The following is a 19,399-nucleotide window of genomic DNA, read 5'->3' on the forward strand; positions in this document are numbered from 1 at the left end:
CGAATTACATTCCTCAACCTTTTTTCAAATCAGTGGGTACATAACGAAGATAAGACTTTTAATTTCTGATAAGTTGGACCCAACAATCATTAAATTGTCTGTGCTCTAAGTCACTAAAATTGACTTGGCAGGTCAAATATTCAATGCAATGAAGTCAATGTAACACTGTGATAAACTTGTATAATGAAACTTTTACCAAGTGAATGGTTTTTAAAATACACACTTTTGAAAGTATAATAGGTAGAGGTGAACTTGTGAGCATGTAAAAATGCATTTTATTGAGTTCAAATAAAAAAACTGACAATCTCAGACAGTCATATAGCATAACCAAAAAAGGGAAAAAGAATGATAAAATACAAAGAAATAATTGAATAAGATTAAATAATGATACTACAAAAAACAAAAGTAAAGCTAAATATACATTAGAAAAAGTATGTTAATTAGTCATATGAAATTAAGTAAAGTATAGTTTCCACTCCACTTTATGTACATGACTTTTAGGGTGTCGTCATCAGAAGCCATATTATGTTGCGTGTCCCATAAATGAGCTTATGAGAGGGGTCTGCATTTACTGTATTTTAAAGCCACTCGCTTGTTGATTGAGAGAAAAAGAACACATGTAGGCCCCATTTAAGCCAAATCTTGTTGAACATTTTCCCTCCACACCTCATGTGTGGGTGGCAGATGGTAGCTCGCTGGTTGTCACAGCGATAGAAGATGGAAATACAAGCGACTGATTCAAACACCTCCTTTGTGAAAGACACTCTGCCTTACTATAGCAGCTGTAGAAGAAATAGGAGACCTGAGCGGAACACGTGAGCTGATTTGTTTTTTCTCTTATCAGTTACAACAAAGCACAAGTTGTTAATGTCCTGATAATTAATATATGCATTAACAGCAACAGCAGTGGCAGTGGTTACGTCATGCTCACTATACTATGTTTTCCTCTTAACTGCTGGTGATACTGTAACTATTTCTGTTATCATCTCATTTATAATAATAATGTTATTATATTGTTCCTTTTCTCTTCCCCTAAGTCGGTTGCGACAGGTGTTGTTATGTGACGTATAGACAGTGATAATGTAATTCATTTTCTCACAATTTTGAAAAAAACATTTTCAGTGTTCATTTTTGTAGCTTGTACCTTACCTTTGATATTCTGACCAGCAGATTTGATGGACACCAAATAGCCCAATCAGTGACTGAAGACCCTAAAGTGCATCTCCTTTTTCTGTTTTACAAATTCAGGAAACCCAAACCATAGTTAAAATTATGTAAAACTATCCAAGTGTAACCAAGTGTTTTGGATAGCATTAGATAATATAAGAGCCAGAAACATGACTCAGATGAACGCTCATGTTGTATATCTTGTGTTTCCGAACATATTATCTAAATCAACTTAAAAGGTGATACATAATGTGTCAGTGTTGTGTTAACAGCTTGTTTCCATGGCCCAAAGATCGGGTAATGCAGGTTTAAATGTTGTACAACTACAGCATCAGCTCAGTATGCACAGGCACTTGCATCTGATCATATGATTTTAAATTGTGCTCATACAGGTAATATTTTGGTCAATTTGGCATACTTATATATTTTTTATGACCACTCTCTCTGATATGGTAAATAAATAATTTACTAATGCTCAATAGATCCAGTATAAGCCATTAATTAATGTTTGGGCTGCCAGGTCTGCCTTTGGTTGGTTAGACCTTTTGAGTATTTATTTCAAGAACAGGGCTGCAGAAGGAAATCTTACAATTTACAACTGCACCCTTTTATTACATACAACTGCAGACTTGTGGCTAATTATGTAAGAAACCAATAAGCATAATATATTACCACCATTTATAACTGCCTTATTACCAATAATTCATGTCCTATAAGTGATACAAAGTAAATTAATTTTTAACCATTATTTAAGCCAGTAGTTACACCGAATCCTATAGAAAATATTACCACACTGTTTGCCACGTTTTGCGCTTAGTGTAATAATAAAGATCATAACCAGTAATGATCATAATAAAACTTCAGTATGGAATTTAGATGAGCAGTGCTCATTCTTTGCCCCAGCATGCTCCTGTGACAGCACACAGTGGTATAATACCGTGTTAAATCATGTCTGATGGGCGGCTCGGCTCCGCGATGCCCGCCCTGTGGGTGTGTTTAAGGCAAATGGGCCCCTGCATCCACCTGCTAGCGCCCAGCCTCCCTACAGTCAGGAGCGCCCAACTTTCCTGAGAAGAACACGCTGCGTGCCTGGACCTCTGTATGCCACAGGGACTTTGTTTCCAACTGCTTTTTCCCACGAGATGTTGGTTGTGGGGGCGCGCCGACAACATCTCCTCGTTTTGCGGTCTCGCACAAGGTTGAACTAGAGAAATATTTTCATTCATTGTCATTTTTCTGTTGTGCACTGACAACTCCGGGGCCAACAACCACGCAGTGCGCACAGGTACAGACTGCACCTCCTGAACAGGGACTGTCCAGAAGCTGCGCAAGGATTTTCTATTGTTATTATTGATTTCAACTTGGAGACGAAAGTGACCGATCTGTTGGAATTGGTTTGTTCAATGAGTTGCAGGGTTGGATCTGAAGTTCTATTCGGAAAGCTGTAACAATAAGGTAAGCATTATTGTGCTGCTGCTCTTTGCTTGTTATTTTCTATTTAGCCTGGTTTATTATTATAGTATGAGAAAAGGTTACCTGTCTGCAACTGCGCGCTTTTTATTTCTGATTTTGTTATTTGGAGAATGACTCTTTTGTTTTCTCCTATAAACGGTAAATAGACATTTTAATTTCCGATAGATCCCCACACAAGTAATTTCCCCACGGGATTATTAAAGTATATCTGATTCTGATTCTCATTCTGACATTCCTTCTTACATGAATCATAATTACTATTTATTTAATTGCTTTTCAGTTTACCGTGCGCTCTAATACCACACCAGACTGTTTACAGTTCTGTCGTCCATGTGTAGCCAAGGCTGCCAGTCTGTTACACACAGATTTCTATCTATATCATATTTCAGCAACACTGACATTTTTTGCATACATTTTGTATTGCTCATTGAAATAGAACATAAAATATATTAATAAAGTTGTATATTGGTTTCATTGTCATATTTTCTGCGATCGTATCGTTGGTAGTGGAGTCTTTTTATTTGTCTCTGTTGTTGTGAAATGTGACAAATCATCATCAGTGTCTGTAATGTTTTGGACGGTGACCAAATGTAGATCCTTCATTGTCCACTGAATAAACCAGCAGGATTCAGGGGGAGGGTGATGTAGCAACTTTACACACTGATCCCTGTGCTTTTCTCTTTATGTATAAGTTAATGGTGGCATTACATTTCTCCAACATGTGACAGTAAATAACTTGCGATACAAACAGTGAAGAAGCTGAGAGCATCAGTGGTTGTGATGTGCTTTTTCTTCAGTGGAGCAGTTTAAACTATTGTGATGGATTTAAATGCTTATGTGTTTCCATAGATGTTGATTTGTAAAATTGAACTTGTTCCTTTTATGACAAAAAATCTCTGGAGGAGAGCAGATATATTTATCTTTATAGTCTAATGTGAGTGGACTGTGTCTTTCAGTCTCCTCAGTGTTCATTTGTGAGCAGTGCCTTGTTTGATTTCATCTGCTTGTGTGAAGCACTTGGCCTCTGTCTCAGAATAAACAGCTGGATGCTTCACAAATTGTCAGTAAATAGCCGAGGTTTAAACAGCTGGCTACGCACATAAACCCCTTCAGCCAGTCTGAAGACACTTTGGCTCTGCTGACGTCTCCAAAGGTGTGTTTGAGATGGAGACCTGGTCCAAAATGTCCAGTGTTTGTGGTAGAAACATGGGGAAAAGAGCTTTGTGTCCAACCAGTGGGGTCAGGATGCTGGAATAGAGTGCAGTGGAAAACTTTGGTACAACCTTCTGTGAGTGGATGGAGAATGCAGGGCAAGAGGTGACCTGTTAGACCAGTCTTTCTGATGATTTGTGACATATTCGGGGATCTTTGTGGTAGCTCCCTGGGGTCGATCATTCATTAACCAGAGACTTTATTGATGACCATCTCTAAATTGTTTGAAACACTTGTTAAACTGTTTCAGTTAGTGTTTGAGCCTGTCATCATTTGTAACCCCTTCAGCAAGCCTTTTAGCAAGAAGTTAATATTTTATTTTAGATTGCAATCAATCACATTTTTTTGTCTCTATAAGTAAGCATGAGGACGTGATATAACCTGGCATTAGGGGGACCTGTAATTACAGAGCAGCACACACGTGTGGCGTCATGAAGTAGGAATGTGTGCATGGAAAGGAGCAGAAGAAAAGCTTCTCTCACTAGAGTCAGCATGATCTTTCCATCAGTTTGTCACACAGGCACACACTCTGAAAAACAATCATAATTTTTACCAAATGGAAGTGTGTACACATCTCTAAAAGCTTGGCTCCTCTCCATCAGGACTCATCAGTTTTGCGAAGCTCCCAGAGATCTGGGTGTAATCTCCACACCTCGGTGCTTCATCGCTAAAGCTCGCAGGGATGGGGCCCTTGGGAGCCATTCATTTGACATGTCACATAAATTGATAAACGAAAACAGACTTATCGTGGCAGATTTAAAAAAAAATTCTTGCAGTGTCAAGTTGAGAAAGCATCTTCTCTTCTCACATGTTTGTTTTTGTCCCTGCAGAGATTTTTCTTAAACACTTTTTGCGTGCTCCTGGAGGTTGGTCGACCATGCAGCTGGACGGTCTGTGGACGGTCCACACCCTCCTGGCACTGTCCAGCTTCGTTCTCGGGAACCCAGTGATCAATGACCCATTGGCCGCGCCCCGTGTCTTCATCTCCTTCAAAGGTAGGAACCTGAACCTCACCTTCCACTCTCTTGTTCACGCCTGCCTCTCCTCTCATTCCTGCAACTGGTGCTCTGATGTTTCCAACTCTTCTTATCCTCTGCTGGTTTCTTAAACTCTGTTTGCTCATTGTGTGACTGATGACATGACAGTTGCAATTGGAGCGATTGTGGCTTTGATAAATGCTGAAGGTTGTTGCAGAGGAAGAACCAGACTATCATGTTTCACCACAGAGCAGACCGCAAACAAATTATGCAATTCTCATTTGCTGCCCCCTCCTCAGACCTCCAGGCATTGTAATAATCCCCAGATGCTTCCACAGGCTTATATTGTACAAACAATTAAAAACACAAACAACGACTGAGCTGATGTACATATTGGAAATATTGTGTGTGTCTTGTTTGTACGTTTACAAACAATATACATGATTATTGTTTTAGTTAACCAAATGCAGCATCTTTATCTTCAATCATCTTTATTATGGAATCCCTAAATTGGAGCCACAAAGAGAGACGGGATAATAAGGAGCATGTAATGACTCTATGGCCATTATGTGATTATTCCCTGGTGAGGCAGACGTGTACTCTAGGGGGGCTGTGTTTGTGCGTTTCAGCGTGAGGTGGGTTGCCGGGTTCGGAGGGGTGCAGAGTGAGAGAGAGAGGGTGTTATCATGAGCAAATTGCCAGGATCAGCCAAGCAGAGCGACGTCCCCGAGGCCTGTCCTGCTCGAGATCAAGCCTTTGATTAGCATCCAGAGAAAAGCAGAGGGAGCGAGCAGCAGCGCCCCTGTTTGCTTTGCTTTTCATTTCCCAGCGCTCCCTGGTACAAGTTGACTTAATTAAGTGGACTGGCACAGTTCGTTGTTGAAGGCGTTTTCCTGCTTTAATCAAGTAGGATTTAACACATCAGTGAGCGCGCATCCAGAGCTCAGCAGTTTCTTTTTCATTTTCCAAATATCATTTTAGTCAGTTCTTTACACAGACGCCGTGTTGTTTTTAGAGACCTACGTAAATTGTGTTTATTTTTTCTTTTACTCTAAAGGCTTTTATGCTAGACGACTGGATGCTTTTGTATAGGTGCATCTTTGGATGAGCTCACCCGAAATATATTTGAAAGCAGCGGACTACATGCACTGTTCTTTGGCTGACAAGCAGGGTGGAAAAAGCTCGGCTCTCCTGCTTACCTGTGTGTGTTTGCCTCTCCAGTCAATATGAATTTCACAGTCTACTGCTGCTGCCTCTCTCAGAGGAATGCACCCCCTCTCCATTCAATATTATGACTCTCTCTCCCTTAATTGCTTTTTGAGAGGCCCATGTAGTCCTTACCTTGGCAAGCTGGCTGCACTTCCCCTGATGCATCATGATGGTGTTAAGTTTTTGCTTGAGCTGTTTGGAAAGGCAGTTTGCCTCTGAGCAGCAACTTTAATGGAACACAATATGACGACAAGTGTGGACAATGTTTGGGTTTTTAACGTGAGACTGAGGGAAAGAATGTGTTAATTATCAGTCCCCTGTTTATAATTATTGATCATTATTGCAGCGTGTCACACTGTGAGGAAAAATTTTAATTGCAGCTATAAAGTCGAACGTTTCTCTCAGCGTTGAACTAAACACATGTTCCAAACTGATTAACTCGGTAGCTGAAGAGCGAGGTTCAAAACCATGACCTCCATTTGGGAGGCCCTCACTTCCCTAATAAAGAAGGTAGAGTAAATCATGTGGTCTAATTGCTTTGCTTTGGCTTCATGTAGTGTGCACAGCTTTTATGACAAGGAGAACACCTTCTGTGATATTAAAAAAGGCAACACAGACCAAAATATTCAGGGAATATAGTAAAAAAAGAAAAATAAGCACATTTCAGTAAGATTAGAGTTTGTAAAGTCTGGGGGATAAACCTTGGAAGTAGACTTTGTTCCGGCTTATCACGTCTTCTGTGCTAATAAGCTGAGGAGAAAGGGCAGAGTTAGCAAGAAGAAAGAAGTCTGCCTCAGTTCAGACAGCAAATAGGTGTAATCAATGTCAGATGAGCAAACTGAGTGTTTCGTTGAAATAAGGAGAGGGAGCGAAGAGAATGTGCCATAGATAATCAGTTGACATTTTAAGGTTAGTTGAGACGAGACTGCTGTCGCCAGCAAATCCCAAGAGAGGACTCATATTGAATAGTCAACCTGGAACTGCTGAGAATCTGATAGTTTGAGTTAACACACACCCAAAGTGACTCCTGGGATGAAATGTAAGAATATTGTGGGCCAGTAGTAAAGTCAAGACATTTGATGGTAATATAGTTAACTGTTTGGGATTTTTTTTCTTGAATGCATTTAAAGTAGGGCTACAACTAACAATAACTGTCATTATTGATCGGATCTGATCTGCTACCTATTCTCTCGATTAATGGATTAATTGTTTTCCCTATTGAATCTCAGAAAATAGTGAAAAAGGTCTGTTATAATGTCCCACAGGTCAAGGCAATATAAAATATAAATATAAAAACCCAAATATATTCAGTTTATTGACGTATGTATATAGTTAATGGATTTATTGAAATAGTTGCCTATAAATGTTGCCTATAAAATTTCAGACTATTAACTAAACTAACTCATTGCACATCTAGTTTTTTTATTTTTTATTTTATTATTTCTTTTGCACAGTGTTTTTTAAACTTTATTTCAGTTCTCTAAGTTCTGAATTTAGTGACAATGATTTTTCTTTGTGTACAAGAACGTAGTGTAATGTCGTGTAGTATACTACAGTATTGTATAGTATAGAATACTGTGGTATAATAGTAAAGCCATTATTCTTGATTTAATTCTGTTGTAATTTAGTGCCACCAAATCAGCCCATTTTTTAAGCTGTCCATCACTGAAGTGAGCCACTGAATTAACATTTGAAAGGATTGTGTGAGAGCGTTGCCTCTCCGTGAGACTCTTATGTCATGCAAGTGCCTTTGTAGCGTAAATCCATTAAGAGGTCAACTGATTTATATGTGCAGTTGTGTTTAGTTTCTTGCCTGTGTATCACACTGTGAGATAAAAAAAAAAAACATCACATTTTCTGAATGGACACAGCACCCCTGAGGGAAGATTTACGCAGTGTAACACTACTGCTGTTGGCCCACATTCCCCCTATGACATATTTGAGTTCATGCATTAAGCAGATCCATCTAAATCCATGCTTATGGTTCTTCAATTCCTCACAAAATGTCTTTTTACCCTGTGCACCTTAATGCAATATTGAAGCAAGGCGCTGTGTATGCTTTATATGCAGTTGTTTACAAGGAATGTGTAACTGGTGACTAGAAGCCTTTAGTGACAAATAGTAAGAGCTTTAGACAAGGACCTTTCTCAGTCTGCTTAGATAAACAGGCAGCAGGTAAACACTGGTTCCGAATAAACAGAGGCACGGGGTCAAGAATCTCCATGATAGTAAATTTTCACTTTGGAAAGCCGTGCAGATGTAATCTACAGCTGAGAGTGGAGTCATGTGAGAATTACCACAGTGCACCTCTCACCTCCTCTCACTTGGTGTTAATGAAATTTGAAACGGCTGCTCTGACAACTACTGCAAAGAAATTATGGTCTGTCAGTACAAAGGAAGAGTCCTTTAAATACCATAACAGCGCACAGGATTACAGCACACACACTCCCCTCCTCCCACTGAGTACATACAAGGCCAAATCCACACAGATGACAGTAGAATGTGGGTCAGATTTGCCACAACACACAAGCTCACCGCTGCCAGGACAGGTGGCAGTGAAAGGAAGCAGCTCTGGCTCATCATTATCCCAAATATTTCTCATCTGCACGCCCTCCCATGAAGGGCTAACAGCAGGCTCCTATTTTTACTCCTCAGCAAAGTCTTTAGTCTATATCGGGTGCGAGTGTGTGTGTGTGTGTGTGTGTGTGTGTGTGTGTGTGTGTGTGTGTGTGTGTGTGTGTGTGTGTGTTTGGGTGAGTGTGTTTGTGTGGGTGGGTGGCAGAGTGGAGGGGTTAGAAACTCCCCTTTGGGGTTAAATGTCAGGCATTCTGGTATGTGTCGGCCCTTGCTACACAGTAGTTAAGTTTTGTGTTCTTTTTCTTTAAATGCCCAGAAATAACAACAGATGAGGGTTAAAAGTGAAAATGCGAGCTGAAAGCAGTTTAGGACGGTATCAATATAGTGAAGAAGTTGTTTTGATAAGTCAGCAGTTTGATATCAGTTCATCGCTGGGCTTCCCCCTTTACTGCCGCCCCGTCACTTATACTAGTAAATGTTTAAACTGTTGTTCCTGTTGTTCACACTATACATTCCAGTGGTCACTTTCTGCTTGCTCTTGCGCTCCGGAGGCGTACATTAGTGGTCAGAATTATCTTGCACTCTTATCACTGCTGAGCTGAGTGGCTGTGACATCATGCTTTTCTGAGGCCCTGAGCCAAGTGTTTTATCAATATTGACTGAATGAATAACTATAATGTGGTTTCTTTGGCCGCAATGTGAAGCAAATGCAACATGACTTGTATATTTGCTCAAGGTGATCGTCACTAAAACTTCCTATTTAGCCTTCCCTTTCTGTTTCTAATTCACAGAATACCTCAAGCATATTGGCACACCTTTGTCCTCACTGTAATATTGCAGTATTGTTGAACCACATGTAAAAGCCACAAAACCACTGCCCCAGTAGTCTGGCACCACTGCTGATGTTTGGCTGTGATCTCTAATTACTGTTTGTGAGGGCTGAGTCCATATCCCACGGCAGCAAAGTAATGACTGACAAAGCATTGAAAACCACTATTACTTTGGCCATGTCCCAGACCTCAGCCTCTCTCCACAGTGGCTAAGCCAGGTTATATTTAGTGTAAAACTCTCTTCTCCCTCAGCAGGCACACAGCAGTCATTTGTAGCACCGTGGTTAACCATTGAACACAGTCGGCAGGGTGGTGACGGTGGTTTAAGTGCAAACGCAGCTTGGTCCGGCACAACTTGCACTCTGCTGTGATTTAGCTGTCAAGACTGTCACTTTATTGTTAGGTCCCGGTTGGCCAGAAGCCATCCTTAACTGTGTAAAACATTTGAAATTTGATTGAGTGGGTGTAGAGAAGACAGTGCGTGTTGAAGCAAGAGGAGGCTGTGGTGTGAGGTCTTGTCTGAGCCCAGTGTTCCAGAAACAGTGTAAATCCTCCACTGTGGTGCACATGACTTCAGAATGGGGATTTTTTTTTGTGCATTTTTATCTGGGAGGTAACCCAACAGATGCTCCCCCAACTTCCAAAATTCATGCATCACTGTGGAGTAATATAAAATGGATCTGAGTCATGGACATGCCTTGTGTTGATTAGTTTATTAGTCTGGAAAATCACGTTGCTTTGTCTCTGCGCTGAAAAACAAAAAGCAGTGATTTGTTTCATGTAGCCTTGAAATGCATTCATCTCCTTGATAAAGCTGAATTCTGAACGCAGGTCTGTATATTTCAAACTGTCGTACTCTTCATTGCATTTCAATCAAACTCATGCAACAATCGTCCTCAAATGAAATATGATTGCTGACCTGCCGTAGTCCTCTTATAAACTCGAGGTATGGGTGATTATCTAGTCAGAAGTAATCGTTAAACGTATATACGTCCAATAGTCTCAGGCTGACAGGTCAGGAATCGGGAATTGATTAGCTGTCTGCCTGTGAGCCCTTGCTACCTACACTATGCCCTCTATTTGGTGGATGACTGATAGGACCATGTTTACACTTATTTCCAGTTCAGTTGGTTCATTGGAATGCAATAGAGATGATAGTGACAGCTGGAGAAAAAAAATCTTTAGTGCACTTTTACATGGGTTTGGTTTAAAGCAGAGCACCAGTGGAATTCAATAAATCTGCGTAGATGGTATTTCAATGCTTTTAAAGCAAACCTTCACTCTCTGCTTGTCAGTGTAGCAAGTAATCAACATAAAAGAATGAGGGTTTTGCATTTCATTTTAGCATGTTTCATGCACATCAGTAATTAAAAGTAATGTTATGTGGCACAAATTCATCTCCATAAAGCTTTGCTATTAAATCTGTCAGCCATGTGCATCAGTATTATAGGAGACGGTGCTGCTTCTATTCTCACCCCTCTCATCGTCAGGTGTATGTGTGGGACAGAAGTGTGATATTCCTCCAAAAAAGATGAGTATGTTGGTGCCTTTCAGCACATTGACCCTGAATCCAGCAGTAATCTCGTGTCCATCTCTCATGGTGCCAGTTTCCCTCCGCAAATAAAATCGCGGTCACAGTGTCATCTCATAGCTGTGTCAGCCAACCATTAGTGCTGTCTGTGCCTCCCACCCAGCGCTGATGCTGCAGCTCCTGGAATATCTGTTTTATTCTCCCCTTCCCATGGTTGTTAAATGCACACAAGCCTTTCTTTATGATGGCCGATGAATCAAGTCATTGTATTTGAGTGTTACAGAATATAACTACTTGGCACCTTGCTGTACTTGATTCTCATGCCATATGGCCGCAAGGTTGTAAAGTGTATCGCAGGCAGCTTGGGTGGTCCTAATGTTTGATAAAAGAGGGAATAGTATCAGCTCTTGTCTCTGGATGTTGGAACATCTGGCCAATGGTTGCTGGATATATTGTGTGTTTGCAGGTGCAGGTGTGTTAGCAGGTAACAAGGTTCCTATACATCTCCAGGGGATTATTGTGGGCAGGGGAAACTGAAGGTGACAGAGTGCCGTCTAAATATAGTCTAACTCATCTTTGAATGCTCGGTTTCCTGCTGCAGTTCTGTCTGTCGTCCCTCTCCTACTTATTTCTCTTCCCCTGGCATGGGAACGGCAGTAAATGCACGAGGACCGAGGTGTTTGGGATTCCTGGCATGGAAGCCCTGCTCTCTTTTAGCATCTGCAGAAAGAGGGATATGTTGTGATGAGAGCGTGGTGTTCCCTCTTTGGTCAGGGTTTCACCTGTGGAACAGCCTCCTGAGTCGGGTTACGGGCTCTGTCAGTGCCTCGCCTCCAGTGAAACCAAGATCGTCTCTTGAAAAGACTGAGGACCCAGTGTTGTCTGTCCGTCTTGTCTTTCACGGGCATGTTGTTGCATCTGTTGCCTTCCCCCCACTAAACCCCCCCTTACCAGACTGGAAAATACCAGCCACATTGTCCAGATACTGTGAATCACTTTCTCCCTACCAGTGCAGCATCTTTTCCCATATGTTTTTATTTATGGAACTAAAATTGTCCTTTTTTTCCAGCTTTACATGAAATGGCCAAAATTACAGAATTAGGGCAACCATTACAAACAGAGCGCAGCTCATGCAATTATATCTTTTATGTCTATGCAGAACATAGTCAAACATGTTGGAGCTGTAAATGATCCCACATGGTCAAACCAAGTAATAAGACAGTGCTTGGTTATTTCCTGCAATCACAAAACCTGCCAGGGCAAGGTTTTGTTCTCTATTGTAGCTGGAGACCATGTCAGTCACTTCATGGGAGCCCTGTCAGGTGTGATTAAAGTTTATGAAACTTTTCAGTGATGTGGAGAAAACTGTCACTCACAATCTTTTGTTATTATGCAACCCCTTTGTTCAGGAAACTGTTAACAGACAATGTGGTAGCATTCTCAGGCTTGACATATTGGTCGAACCAAGTAGGCAGCCAGGTTTTACGACTTGGTATCTAGCACACATGCCAAGCTTCAAGGTTGGTCCTTTTTCTAGGTGGCATAATTACAACTTCCTTTGGGATTTTATGTCTTTTCTCACCTGTGAAAACAGGGCATTAGTGGAGACTGGATAAACAGGTTGAGGACTCAGACTGGCTTTGTCTCTGTAACGCTGCTGGGGCTCAACACTGTATATTCTTAGTGCTAGTGTTTCTCTTGTGGCAGATTAAGGTGTCAGGTAGAATAATGGTCCAGACGGATTAGACATGTTTGTGGATCCAGCTCAAACCTGCGCCCAGGTTTCATAAGGGATTTACACTTTAAAATTAAGAAAATAGACGGGAAGGAGTCAGTAAAGGTGTAGTAAAAACATGCAAGGGAAAAATTTACTCGTTGCCCACTCTAAATTGAGCCCCTACTGTAAAGTGCTTCTTTGTCTTGTCACCTGGACACATTGGTGATTTTACCCCCATCGTCATTGTGCTACTCACAGACAAATTGTGTTATCTTAGATCAGCAGACAATGAATTGCTCTTAATATATCGGATGATATTCAAGTGTTAGTCATCTTCTGTCAGCCACACAGTCAAAGTCCTCCCTTCCGTCCCTGTACAACTCATCCAGAAGACTGCAAACTGCCTTGTCTTCAACCTCCGCAAGTTCTTCCGTATCACCTCCCTCCCTCCACTGGCTGTCTGTAGCTGCTCGTATCATATTCAAAGCCCAGTGCTGGCGTAACAGCCTTTGAAGGGATCGGCACCCCTGTACTTCCAGGCCTGTGGCTCCAGTCCTACACACCACACCACCCCCTCCCTGCTCTGGGTTAAGGTACAAGAAGCTCGCTCTTTGCTACAAAAAGCCATGTCATCACTTGTTCACTCTTGCGCCTTCCTTCTGGCTCCCAAATGTTTGCAACACTCCGGTGTGAACAGCAGAGTCACTCCCTTTCTGCTGTTGTAGGCTTTGAAGTAATCTCAAGAAGTACCTCATATCACACTCACATCTCTGAATCATATACACTAGTTTCTCTGGAAATACTTTCTTCCTGTGATCTTAGATTATGCTTTATGTGTCATACTTTTCTTACATGGACATTCTGTGGCCATAAGCATACAGGAAACATTGGATCCCTGCTCTCCTTACTATTGGTTGGCAGTAATTCTGTTAATCTCAGACAAAAGGCTATTGCACTGTTGCACATATATGTCCCTCTGGCTGAGCATGTTGGCCTTTAATGTATGCAGTAATTTAAATGTCTCTTTTAGTTTTTTTTCTGGCTTGGATTGTACCTCATTTGTACATTGCTTATGGACAAAAGCTTCTGCCAAATGAATAAATATAAATGTAAGGTCAGTGTCCCCAAATACTCAAGTTTATGGCGGTTTCATTATTACATAGGCCCATTTTATATGGATGCTGTATGTTCTGGCCAATAGGAGTGTAAGTAAAGGTTTTCTTAAAGCCCGTCTCCAAGCATGTGTAGATCCCTGAAGACGTTAAGTATATGGGAGTTTCTTCAAAAGGTCAAGTGGGAGGGCGTGACCCTGACCAGGGAGGTCAAGGCCACTGCCCCCCTCTGATCTACAACTTCAACATAATTTCTCACCCTCTGTCAGTGAGAGATTGAGTTTCAGATGTGTCTCGCTGCCTCAGAGCTGAGGCATGGGCCTTTTAATATGACCTCTTTTCTTTGAGGTCCACAATATTTACACCATGACTGAGACGATGCATTGTAATGGAACCTGAGAGAGAACCTTTCAACATTTTCTAGACTTTAACATTTTCTATTACTACAATTTGGTCTTTTACAACCTAAGCAGAACTTACAAATACTGTATGTAACATACAAATTCCATCATATTAGGAGTAGTTGGAGGGCTTCAAAAGACACAAGCATATTTTTAGATCTGCTGCAGTGTTACAAGGAACCAAGGTATTCACTGGATAAAACAGCTAATAAGTTGTTTTCAGTTCACTGGCACTTTATCTTTATTTCATGATAATCTTGATAAAGGTTGCACAAATATTGATTATAAAAGTTGCGTAAACATTATGTCAAGCCAATGATGGTGAAGTAATTTGCTGACATGTGAATTACGTAAGTATTAAAATGGCTGAGTATGTTCTAAACACAGAGCTATAAATGCGTAGTATGCAAGAATAGAAGCCATGTATAAATAAACTCCTCATCTGCAGCTTGTTCTCCACATATGATGTGTCTGGTTGCTGTTAATCAGTAGCTAATCAGTGCAGTTTCGTGCATTGAGTCGGTTGGGTTAAAAAGCAGATCAAAAGGTGAAACGGAGACTGATTGGAGCCAGACATTGTGTAATTTGGCTTTATATTACAAGTTCAGAAAATCTGAACCTACATGACAAAATACAGACATAGTGCACCATTTCACTGTGTCACTGCTCGGTGACAAATAAAGAATCAAAATGCAGAAGTTGCTGTTGAGTATTTTAAACCAACGTGTGGTCAGTATCAAGCCCTAATCATATGGTTTTGTTAAGAAGACAGAGGAAATGTAGTTTTCAGTTTAAGTTTAGAGCACAGACACTGGATGATATACTGATCATTATTTTAGAGTTCACTCATGCATGTTAAGAGTAAATTGCAGTCAGCATTTCACCCAACCCTCTCATCCAATCCTTTCAGCGTGTTGGTCCCTTCTTCCCACCTCCTCATCTGGTCAGTGATGAGGTCATATACTAGTCCACTTTTGTAAGGGGAAATGAAGCTGTTTGCAAGACACACTGAAGAGTTTAGCCCATAAGAGCACTCAGGCATATTACAATGCATGTACTTTGATGCCTTTGTAGTGGCTTGGTTTTGAAATGCTGATTTGGAGATTTCCCTATTGCTGCCTCCTGCCTGTTGGTGGAGTAGGTGTTAATTGCAATGTGTGGGGATGGACTCTCATTCACATCCATTGAGGCCGGGCCAGGGCCAGCGGTGACCCCCCGACAGGCTGTTTTTGTCATCGACCCATCCTTTCAGGCTCCCTCCTGCGGTGGTGCCTCCTCTTGATTGGAGGAGTGAAAAAGAGGAACCCTGGCATGCAATTCCCCTTGTTGTTGTTGTTGTTGTTTAGCGTCGCCCACACACTCTTCCCCCTGTGAAGGTCCTATAGCTGCAGGGGAGTTTGTGTAGGTTTGCCTCTTATTCACAGAAGTTCATTCACATTCTGGGAGACCTGGGGGTGGGCGTCAAACTGGCATCAGGCCTTTTTTGTCAATGAATGCGGTGCACGGCATCCCGCAGGCCTTTCTCTGTGCTGCCTATAGATTCCTCAGTCCAGGTCCGAGGAGTACCACTGTGGAGTTGCAAAGGGAGGACAGCAGTTTAGAATGGAGGTGAAAAATGAAGTCCTCGGATGGAGGGAAAATGAAAGTCAAGAGGATCTGAGGGCATTGTTTACATCTTCCACTCTATCCTGGCATGCTGCCAAACCAGTAGTGGCCATGTGTTGTAATATGAAAGCACGGAGGATTATGAGTATCAGGGGTATGTTTGTGAAACTATTTGGTAATGCCCTAATGTTGCTCACTTTGTTCAATCCCTCCCCCCCCGTCTTTGATTCTTTGATCTCCCTGCTTGTCTGAATGGGATGTACATGCTCTTGAGCTCTGAGTCCTCTTATTGTTTTGTAAATCTTCCAATGAGAGGGGTTGGCGTTACTGTGTGTGCTAAATCCCTGTTTGGCTTCTTAACTCAGTTGCTCGTTTTCCTGCTTACCCCTTCAATGGAGGGTTAATGAATACTTTATTGCCACTTTACTGTGTGGATCTTAGTGGCCATATTTAATTTCCTCCCCAGGGACGTCCTGTGGCGTTTCCCAGAGTTTCAGAGCAGCCTACTTTGCATTTCCTTTCTGTGAGAAGACAAACGGGCCTAGAGTCCAAGATGAACCGCTCTGACAGAGGGAGGGTGAGACAGAGAAACCAGGGCAGAGAGAGAAAGAGAGGCAGGCACACTGCAGGGTTGGATTTCACTCCTACTTCTTTCCCTCCAAGCTCTGATCAGTCCAAAGTCTCTCTCGTGGGCTACAGTGTGGATCGAATTTTACCCCACTTGTCCAATCCCACCTTCCCAGTTTTGACATACTTATGTTTTACCTTCCAGGGTTGAAAAAAGACAGACAGCAAGGGTTTCCAGTTAGGAATGAAGTTGCAGAGAGTGCTGAAGAAGTTTGTTGGATGAGATTTCCAGGGTAGAAAGTTGCACACACAGAAAGTCCTGTCAGTAACTGTACACTGTTGGACGTGTCCATATTCTGTCACTTAACTGGAGTTCAGCTCCACTGGTGTGTAATCAGGCAGCCGTCCATACATTTGTCACCATTGTGGTTGTATTTCTGCTGCCTTCACTGCTAGAACAAACTTCCCAACTCCACCTCAGGTGGTTAATGACTGATATCATCACCCACCTTTGCAGTGTTTCTCCTCTTCAGCTCATAACTCTGTCAGATGGAGCTCAGTAAGGCAGCTCAACTGTGACGAGTGTTTGCTATTTTAAAGCCTCTAATTAAGTCAGTTAACCTCCCTTTTTTCTGTCATAGTGCATGACCCGAGAGGGGTTCCAGGGGGTCCCAGCGCCCACCTCTGTCACATGTTGGACCCAATGGTGAGCGATGGCTTTTTAATGGAGGCCTCCCTGTAGAAAAAAAAGGCCCTAGCTAGTGGAACAAACCCGAGGGAATATTTAACGGACTGGCAAAGAGAGCAGCAATGAATAAGCAGCTTTTCCTGTTTTCTTAAATGTGGAAGCAGCATTGAGTAAAGGTAATTGAACGGAACTAATTAGCGGTGGAGAGATAAATGATGGTTAGGTGAGATGCGGCACTTTTAATGACGCACTGTGGGGATGGAATGCACTGTGGAATTAACTCTTCAGTGAGTCTGTTGAGACTGTGAGCCCACGGTAAAGCTCAGTCATGTGTTTGTGTTTGTGGGTTAATCTCCAAGGCACCTTAGGACTCACTGGCTGCAATGGAGCGTGTGGAAATTAGTTGTAAATCGGGTGAATTTTTCCAACATGACTTTTGAGTAGCGTCTGAGCTGTGATTAGTGTCCGAAAGATTCTTTTCGTTGTCAACTTTTGCATTGGAAATAAAAATTGCTGTTGGGGGACTGCCTGTTTGGCCTGTGTCCTTTCAGGTATGTGGGAGGTGCTTCCAGTTTAAATTAAGACACGTTTTCCATGTGACAATGTGTAATCCCGCTAGTTATGACCATCAGCTTTGAAACAGGATGAACATTGCATCAACAAACTGCCATCATTTAGAATTAATTCCATGATGACTCCATTTATTATGATTTGCATGGTTGAAGGAAAAACAGGCATGTTTTCTGGCTTGAGCTAAAGCAACAGCACAAAAGGGGCCACTGAACAAGGGAGCACAAACCCTGACATTTTTAAATGATGTGCTGTATGAGGTGCATAATATCAACTTGTTATTTTCACCTTGTCAAAACATGGCAGGAAGAAAAACCTCTTATAGAACCCAAGATCCAAGTTGTGTCAAGTTCTAAAATAGTTTTACCTCGCAGACACCAGAATCGCTGATAGATGTGGCAGCGACTCTTTTCACAGCTGGGGCCGACCTCTGCCTCTTCACCCTTCTTAGTTTAACACATCCCTGGTTCTCTCTCTTAGCAACATGCTTCAGCTGCTTGGCAATGGTTGCCTCTTGAGATGTCAAGAAAATTCACTTTCATGCGTTAACCAGAGGGGAAGTCTGAACGAGCTCTGAAAAGAGCTGTCATGACCCCGGACAATCACTGACACACCTGATGCTTTACATGTCAAAGGGTTTCCTCTCCTTTTTAATTCTCCTTTATAATTTAAGTTTATTGTGATGGATGCTTTCATGTGATCTTAAATGTGTGTTGATACGCCTCTAGACATTATCATTCTTTCGTCAGTGGTTTGTGTGTGTCTCACATAAGGTCTACTGTGAACAATCTCTTAAAAATGAGTGCCATTTAATTAAATGCTATTTCCACAAGAGATGTAAGATACAAGACTATACCAGTGTAGCCTACCATTAGATCTGTATTCTCTTTAATGTGACACACAACTGATCTAATCAGAAATTAGGATTGGCAAAAGATGAATGTTATGAAGGTAAGAGCTACTGTTAAATGCTCCATTTCAGTGGAACTTGAAGCTGCAGCCTTGGTTCAGACTTCATCCTTCACATGCTTGTTAGGAAATAAAAAGGCCTTGAGGTTGATTGTGATAAATATCATCTGAAAAAACGAGCACTTGCCGGTGATACATCATTGTTAACCTCACTGGGCTATGGAGTAAGCGGATATTTATTTATGACTTATATCTCCTTCATGTCAAGAAATCTACTTAGAAAATCTGTTGCATTTAAAGCTATGTATTATATTATGTTGGGGATATAGTGAATATACAATAATGTGCACATGTAGAAATGTGTTTTAGCCCATTGTCTGCATCATACTACAATGAGTGTTCCCAGATCTTTTCTTTTTTGTGGCACATAGCAGCTCACCCACATTATATTGCTGCCAAACCAAGTGTGGTTTATACAAACGATGAAATGGATGATATACTGCATGTCTTTAAAGGATCATTCCAATAATGCATGTCCTACTCCCTTAAGTACAAATTGCACAGACTTTACTGCTGACCATAATGCAAACCATGATGTAATTTTTCACATTTCTTAATGTGTTTGTCATTCTGCATGACATCCACCAACATCATCGTGATGTGAAAATCAACTTGCAGAGACCTGAAACTTGAGATCATGCCCACTTTGATTTTAATCAAAATTATTGTTGCAAGTAAATGCATTTGAGAGATATTAATTAATTTCTGAATAGCAACATTTTACTGTAAGAAACTATCTAATTCACATCTAAAAGGCTTTACTTTTTACAAGTTTCAACCCTATGTAAGGAGAT

General features: G+C 41.4%; 1 protein-coding gene across 4 annotated transcripts in view; it reads left to right on the top strand.

Moving 5' to 3' along the window:
• Window positions 1–2,201: 2,201 nt before the first annotated feature.
• The window catches only part of sema3fb (sema domain, immunoglobulin domain (Ig), short basic domain, secreted, (semaphorin) 3Fb), a 62,469-nt gene continuing 45,271 nt past the window's right edge, over window positions 2,202–19,399 (top strand). For 3 of the 4 annotated variants that reach the window (XM_051414880.1, XM_051414879.1, XM_051414883.1), the window contains exons 1-2: window positions 2,202–2,622; window positions 4,683–4,847. In XM_051414880.1, the coding sequence (XP_051270840.1) occupies window positions 4,730–4,847 (118 nt within the window). In that variant the 5' untranslated portion in view covers window positions 2,202–2,622; window positions 4,683–4,729. The remainder of the gene's footprint in view (window positions 2,623–4,682; window positions 4,848–19,399) is intronic. The other variant, XM_051414881.1, reaches the window with a different exon arrangement.

The sequence above is a fragment of the Dicentrarchus labrax genome, unplaced genomic scaffold (genome assembly GCF_905237075.1).
Source record: "Dicentrarchus labrax unplaced genomic scaffold, dlabrax2021, whole genome shotgun sequence".
In the NCBI taxonomy this organism is placed as follows: Eukaryota; Metazoa; Chordata; class Actinopteri; family Moronidae; genus Dicentrarchus; species Dicentrarchus labrax.